Source organism: Centruroides sculpturatus, unplaced genomic scaffold, assembly GCF_000671375.1.
Source record: "Centruroides sculpturatus isolate CEXI.00-Female unplaced genomic scaffold, Cexi_2.0 scaffold2488, whole genome shotgun sequence".
Classification (NCBI taxonomy): domain Eukaryota; kingdom Metazoa; phylum Arthropoda; class Arachnida; order Scorpiones; family Buthidae; genus Centruroides; species Centruroides sculpturatus.
The window spans coordinates 9,992-18,297 of record NW_019386697.1 but is presented as its reverse complement, the minus strand read 5'-3'; the positions used below and the strand labels follow the sequence as shown (position 1 = coordinate 18,297).

The 8,306-nt window shown below is 29.7% G+C and overlaps 1 protein-coding gene across 1 annotated transcript; it reads left to right on the top strand.

Moving 5' to 3' along the window:
• Positions 1 to 3,591: 3,591 nt before the first annotated feature.
• LOC111615626 lies at positions 3,592 to 7,965 on the top strand. Its single transcript, XM_023357043.1, is given in 8 exon segments — positions 3,592 to 3,784; positions 3,978 to 4,208; positions 4,731 to 4,788; positions 5,179 to 5,466; positions 5,519 to 5,704; positions 6,711 to 6,967; positions 7,071 to 7,657; positions 7,702 to 7,965. Coding segments are annotated over 8 exon segments (2,064 nt in total).
• Positions 7,966 to 8,306: the final 341 nt, after the last annotated feature.

The following is an 8,306-nucleotide window of genomic DNA, read 5'->3' as shown; positions in this document are numbered from 1 at the left end:
TGGTAAAATATCGACACAAAATATTACTTCATTTTTGTGAAAAACTAGTGTTTTGGACGTGGGAGAAACCAGATAACAGATGCTACTTCCTTTCACAGAAGAGAACATCCTCTGACTTTCCCTTATCTGGTTAAAAATCTCACTCAGATGAGAAATGGTTACCCCTCATTCATTCCCTTTCATCCGCTCACATGAACGAATTTCAAGCATATGATTGGTCGAAATTCAGGAGATATAAGGGAAATTAGTCCGAATTCGGGGAGTTCTTTGACAGATCCTAAGCGTCAAACTCCACACAGTTTTCCTCCTGATGACCAATGCCCATAAACGAGTCTCATAGACTAAGTCCCGAGTCTGAACATAGTAAAGATACTTTTATATTTGTGCACATATCGTTCTCCTATGTTAAGAAGTAAATGAACTTTTTCTACAAGGAGTCCTCTGCCACTACAGATGAAGACAAACGACGACAACCAAACAGGTCGTATGTTTTAGAATGATTTTGTGAGCTCTCTCTCTCGAACGCGCATCAGCATAGAATAAGTCTTTGCCTATATCTTTTAGCTAATTGTCGTTCATCGATTATTTGTATTCGTTTTGTTTTTGAATTATTAAATCTACTCTTGTTAAATTTACTTAAATGTCTCTTGAATTGATTCCGAATCAGATCGCAAACGCGTGTTTGTCCACAGAACTTAATTGACAAACTGGTGTCAGTCCTGACGAGCATCTGAACTTCGCAGTTCGGATCAACTAGCGGTTATCGCTCTCCTATGAAAGTTTAGAGAGCCGATCACACGATCGTGCGCCAGTAAGTGATATAGGTAATTTACTTATACCCTTGGCTACTCTCACAATAGACGTTTTAGATAGATTAGTTAAAAATTATAATAACCCTTATCACAGATCAATAAAAATTACTCCTGTAGAAGCAAGTATAGAAGATAATGAATTGAAAGTTTATGGAAATTTATTTAAAGCTAAAAATATTCTTAATCCACCTAAATATACAATTCGTGATACAGTTAGAATATCTATATATAAACAATCATTTAAGAAAGGTTATTTACCCTCCTTCACAGAAGAAATATTTATAATATCTGAAGTCATGAAGACAGATCCAATTACTTATCGAATTAAAGATTTAAATTATGAAGATTTTAAAGGAACTTTTTATGAAAATGAATTAGTAAAATATAATAAAATAGAAAAAATAATTAAAAAAAAAAGAAAATAAATATTTAGTTAAGTGGTTAGGATATCTGAATTCATTTAATAGTTGGGTCTGATATTTTTTTATATTAACTTCGTTGTCACTGAAAAAAATTATTATGATGCCACTAATTACTTAACTAGTGCAAAATATTCCATTGTGCACCAATTACATTCATCCATCTTTTCTCCCTGCCCCCATGTCCAGACAGCAGTCTTTCCAGATACTCTGACTTTCACTGGACCTTATTACAGACAGGCATTCTTGGGAGAAGAAATAGGAGTTTATTATGAATGTAATGTTGTAGATATAGCTGCAGCACCCACCACTAGAGTGAGAAAACTACACAATACCATTGTCCTGCTAGCTTAAGGACCCATCCACAAACAGTCTGCAGTAAGTAATAGTATAGACACATCTGATATAATATATAATATATGAACTGAACGGAATTTATACTAACCACTTCTTCGGCATCAATATTGATGGTGTGGTTTGATTTAGTATCATTTCTCTATTATTGTAATGTAAATAATTGAATCAAATTTAGTGTATTGTTTAATTAGAATATGAACTAATAAATTACTAAGTAAAATGTTTATTAAATAATATTTAAGTGTTTTTATTAAATAAACTTTCTTAAGATTTTTTTATTTTTAAACACGTCATCAGTAAATGACCTTGTTATCAACTTACCACATGTGAATTATTTTTAAATATGACGTCATCAGTAAACGAGGTCACGTTCTTATTATTATGAAGCAAGATATTAAACAAAATTTTTTCCTTATTAAATGAAGCAGTGTAATCGTTTTAAAATAAATAAACCCTTCGAAGAATATAGTAAAGATAATCATTCTAAAGATGGTCATTTTAAATGGTGTAAGCAATACTATAAAAATTATTATGCTAAAACTAAAGACAAAAAACGAGAATTAATCAAATGTGAATGTGGTAAAAAATTTTTAAATCATACTTAGAGAAGCATATGAAAAACGATATTCATAGAAGGCGATTAAATAAAATTAAAAAGTGTAGTGATTGTAGAGAGGAAAATTCTTTAGATGAATTTCACAAAAATAAAAAAAATACTGATGGATATGGTTATATTTGTAAGGCGTGTTTAATGTTGAAAAAATATTGAATGTTTTTTTCTTCTTAATATATGGAACAAATATTACAATCACGAACGCTTCGTGAATTGCATCAATTTTGTAGAGAAAATAATCTTAGAGGTTATTCAAGATTAAGGAAAGCAGCCTTAATTGATTATATAGAGAGATATAAATTTAGTAATATATTTAACTTTCATGATAATGTTATAACAAAACAAAGACAACAAAGAAAAAAATTATATTTAGTAACTTTCATGAAGATATTATAACAAAACAAAGACAACCAAGAGAAAAGCAAATAAAATGTGGCATCTGTAATCATTACAGTAGATCCCCCTATAACGCGTAGATACGTCTCACGTTATACAAATTTTACGTTGTAGGAATCCTTAAATACATGAGTCAATCGCAGCCTGACACGTGTGAAGTTTACGGACTACGGCTGTTTGTAAGGTTTTCTTCTATAAAATTAATCGATTCTAGACTAATTTGACTCAACATTTCCAAAACACATATAGTTTTTTGGGAATAATCTGTATAAACTATGCTATAAACAAAAAATTGTAGGATTACTAACCGAGTGTGCACCGTTCGACGTCGCCATTGCTTAAGCTTATTTCGTCGCGGAGCAGACACTAAACGGCGGCCGCGACTTCTGATAAGTTATTTTTCTGCAAAAAATTCGTTGAACTTCGGAGACATCATTAATATAAATAATTTTAATGGCCGTTGAATAAGAAATGTTTCTTTCACAAGAAATATATAAAATTACAGTACTGTATTAGACTTACGGTACCTAATTTGCATACTGTACAGACGATAGTAAACTCAACTTACCCGCCTAAACTCTAGCGTGGCGCTGGACAGCAGAAAGTATATATATAATTATAATAAAGTTACAATAAATTAAGTTAATATATAATTATATATACAGTACCTAATTTATATATAATTTATATATAATACTGTACAGACAATAGTAAAATCAATTTACCTGCCTAAACTCTCTGTAGCATGGCGCTGGACAGCGGAAAAGAGTTCGGCTGCTCGTCCACTATTGATCCAGATTCGACCAATCCTGTCGCGACACGAGTCGGCGACGACGTTTTACGAGTCCCTTTTAGCATCTTTATACGAATACTGTCGCAATTTTTTTCGGCACATTATAGGAATTTCCGTAATAGGAACCCGCGTTATAGGGGGGTTTACTGTACTATAAACCAAGCAAAGAGAATCTCCACATTAAAACAAGAAAACATAAGAATGCCTTATATAATAGTGAAGCTATCCAAGATTGAGACAGCATTTGAATCAAGATTAAAAACGTATTCGATTAAAAATATATCTAATCATATCATACCAAGAGAATTTTTAGAAGATGTGAAAGAGATAGTAATTAGAAAGATAGAAGAGATACTGAAAGAAAACGACTTGACAGTAAATTTCAAATTTTTCTGTGAGTATGAAAGAGAAAATGAGAGCAGAGGCTTTTCATTTAAAACTGAGAATTTTGGAAACAAGGAATTTGAATACTTCTTATGATAATGTGATTGATAAACTAATAAAAGAGATGGATGAATTTGAAGCAAAACGATCTGGATAGACTTTAATAGAAATATATAATTTAGAGTTAAGTATTAATAAATAAGTTTCATCTAGTAGATCATCTTACATTGAATTAGCAAAACAAATCAAAGAAAAGAAAGCTGTATTGAATATTAAGAATGAAGATGAAAAATGTTTTGCTTATTGCATCGCAGCATATTCAAATCCAGTAGGTAGTAACAATCATAATCCTGGTCGAGTTAGTAATTACAACATTGATGAAATTAAAGAAAATCTAAAAGGAATCAAATCACCTGTTGCTTTACAAGATATAGGTAAATGTGAAAAAAGATTGAATATATTAGTGAATGTTTATAGTTATGATGAGAAGAAAGTAGTATATCTTCTAAGAATAACAAAAAATAAACAAGATAAGCGTGTAAATCTATTATATATAAAAAATGAAGAAAAATCACATTACTGTTCGATAAAGGATCTATCTAGATTAGTCAGATCACAAATCATAAAACATAGAAGAAAGATTTATATATGTGAAAGATGTCTAACATATTTCTATTTAGAAGATACTCCAAAGAACCATGAAATCGATTGTAGACATAAAAAGGCTGTAAATATTGAAATGCCAGAAAGAATATTTATTGTCTTTAAAAAAACCTATAATAGAAAATAAATTAGGATTCCGTTTCTGATATATGCTGATTTTGAATGGCTAACTAAGAAAATGAAAACATGTCAACCAGATCCATCTAAGTCTTTTACAATTAAATATCAGCATAATGAACCAATGAGTTTTTGTTATTACATAAAGTATCTAAATGGAGAATATAATTAACCAGTTGTATACAGAGGACCTGATGCAGTAAAAAAAGTTTATAGAGATGTTGAAGAAAGAAGGTAAAGAAATTATAAAGATATACAATGAAAATAAACCATTAATTATGACAGAAGACGATAAAGAACACTTTGAAAATATTTATATCTGTCATATATGTGGTTGGATGCTATCTGATAAAGAAGAACAAAAAGAAAAAAAAAGTTATAGACTATGATCATTTGACAGGAAGGTTTATGGGCCCAGCACATAGTGAATATAATTTAAAATATCAAAATACTGCAAAACCCTGACTTTATACCAGTATTCATTCATAATCTAACTGGATATGATGCTCATTTATTTATTAAGGAACTTGGATATGATGAAAAGAAAATTGAATTGATACCAAAGATATATATCATTTACAAAAATAATTGAAAAAAAATGAAACGGTTTTTTGATTCATTTAGATTTATGGTAAGTAGTATTGATAAACTCTCCTGTAATTTGAAAAAAGAACAGTTCAGAGAAACAGCTAAGTTTTTTCCTAATCACCTATTAGATTTAGTTATAAGAAAAGGTGTTTATCTTTATGACTATATGGATTTGTGGAAGAAAGGTGAAATGGATAAACTTCCTCCAAAACAAGAGTTCTATAGTATAATAAATGAATGTGGTATAACAGATAAAGATTATGAACATGCACAAAACGTATGGAAAACATTTAAGATTAGAAATATGGGTAAATATTCTGATTTGTATGCGAAAAACAGACGTTCTAATATTGTCTGATATATTTGAGAATTTCAGAAACGTTTGCATAAAAACATATAAACTGGATCCAGCATGGTATTACACAGCACCTGGATTATCGTGGGAAGCTATGTTAAAAACAACAAAAGTTAAATTAGTATTATTAATTGATTATGATATGATTTTGATGATAGAAAAAGGAATCAGAGGTGGAATCTCCCAATGTTCAGAAGATATGGAAAGGCAAATAATAAGTACAGTGGTACAGTACCTCAGGATACGAACGCCCCAGCATACGAAATTTTCAAAATACGACATGAAATTCGAACATATTTTTGCTCCACGATACGAACAAAAACTCGCCATACGACGTTACATTAGTTCGCAGCATCATTTTTTTTCACTTCAGTTCATTGATCTCAGTCCGCGTGTTTGCTTGGTCGTGGAAGGATTTCTCTCGATAAAGGAAATCTCGAGGTATTATCAGAAAATGACTGATTTTATTGAAAAGAAACATCCCGAAAAGGTTCACACTGGCCGCATTGCTGCTCGGAGTAATGACATTTGCGTAAGTCATTTTAGAAACATTTTAATAAGTAGGCAAAGCCAAACCTCTTTGGCTTTGCCTACTTATTCTATTCTACCAAGCGACCTCTATCCAGTGAAAGTGCTGGTGGAAGTGAAGGAAATAAAGCAAAATGCAGTGAATAAGAAATTTAAAAATATATATAAAACAGAAAAGATAAACAAATTAGTGTTAAGTTATTTTTAAGTTATTGTTACATTATGTTATGTAAGTTAAGTTTTAGTATTATTTCCTTTCTCCCTTTTTTCCGCCATCAGTTTACACCTCCACCATCGTCTATCCTCATAGGTAAAGTGCAAATAAAACTACATTTTTTTTAAAACAATTTTATTTTATTATGGTTATTTATACATTTACAACTACAAAATGCATTTTTTAGTGTTTTTCTTACTATTTTTTAATGTAGTACTTAGCTTTAATTCGAGTGTGTTTTTCGTGTTGGAACGAATTATTTGGTTTTACATGTATGGGGAAAAATGATTCACCTTACGACATTTTTATGATAAGATCTCAGTTTCGGAACGGACTAATTTCGTATCATGAGGTACCATTGTATATGAAAGATTATGATAAAAACAAGGAATCTAATTATTTGATGTATCTAGATGCTAATAACTTATGTGGATGGGCTATGAGCCAATATTTACCTTATTGAGAATTTAGATGGATTAATGAATATAAAGATGTAACACAGATACCTGATGACTCAGAGATTAGATATATATTAGAAGCTGATCTAGAATATTCCAAAGAATTACATGATTATCATTCTGATCTACCTTTAGCTCCAGAGAATAGAATACCAGATGGATCAAAACAATCTATGCTGTTAACCACTTTATATGATAAAGAGAAATATGTGACTCATTATAGAAATCTAAAACAATATTTGATTATGAGGATAAAACTCAAAAAGATACATATAATTTTAAAATTTAAATAATCAGANTAAAGAGAATTATGTGACTCATTATAGAAATCTAAAACAATATTTGATTATGAGGATAAAACTCAAAAAGATACATATAATTTTAAAATTTAAATAATCAGATTGGTTGAAGAAATATATAGATCTGAATACTGAAATGAGAACCAAAGCAACTAATGATTTCGAAAAGGACTTTTTTAAACTAATGAACAACTCTGTGTTTGGAAAGACAATGGGAAACATAAAGAAGAGAGTTGATATCAGGTTATGTTGTAAAGCAGAACAAGTAGAAAAATTAATCGCTAAACCAAACTTTAAACATCGAACAGTATTTGCTGAAAACTTATATGCTATTCACATGAATAAGACAAAAATATCTTTTGGTAAACCCATCTTTGTGGAGATGAGCATATTAGATCTTTCGAAGCATTTGATGTATGATTTTCATTATAATGTGATGAAACCAAAATATGAAGATAACATAAAACTGTTATGTCAGGATACGGACAGTTATATATATAATATAAAAACAGATGATGTTTATCAAGACATGAAGAAAATGATTGATTGCTTAGATACATCCGATTATCCAGAGAATAATCAGTATGGTATACCGAGAGTTAATAAGAAGGTGTTAGGTAAAATGAAGGAAGAAAATAATGGAAAAATAAAAAAAGAATTTGTTGGTTTAAGAGAAAAATGTATGCCTTAAAAGTAGAATATCAGGTTGCAAAGAAATCAAAAGGAGTAAAGAAATGTGTTGTTAAAAATAGGATATCATTTGATTATTATAAAGACTGTTTGCTTAATAAAACAGAGCATTTTCGAACAATGAATCTAATTAGAAGCAAGAAACATGAACTTTATTCAATAAAAGAAAACAAGAAGACTTTATCACCACATGATGATAAGAGATATATATTGGAGGATGGAATTAACACATTAGCATTAGGACATTTTGAAAAAAATGGTAAACAAGAAAGGTCATAAATTTTTTTCTTATATAAATGGACTCAAGAATAAAGAGAGCTATTAATTGAAATAGTTTTTCTAAACGAGAGAATTTAACAGATCTAATAAGAGAATTTAAAGATGAAGTTAACTGGGATTTGATTTCAATATTTCAAAAGTTATCGAAACGTTTTATAAGAGAATTTAAAAATAAAGTTAATTGGGATTCAATATCTCATAATCAAAAATTGTCTGAATTTTTTATTAATGAATTTAAAGATAGAGTTAACTGGGAAAAAATATCAGAAAACCAAAGTCTCTCTGAAAATTTTATAAGACAACATGAAGATAAGGTTAATTGGAAACTCATCTCTACACAT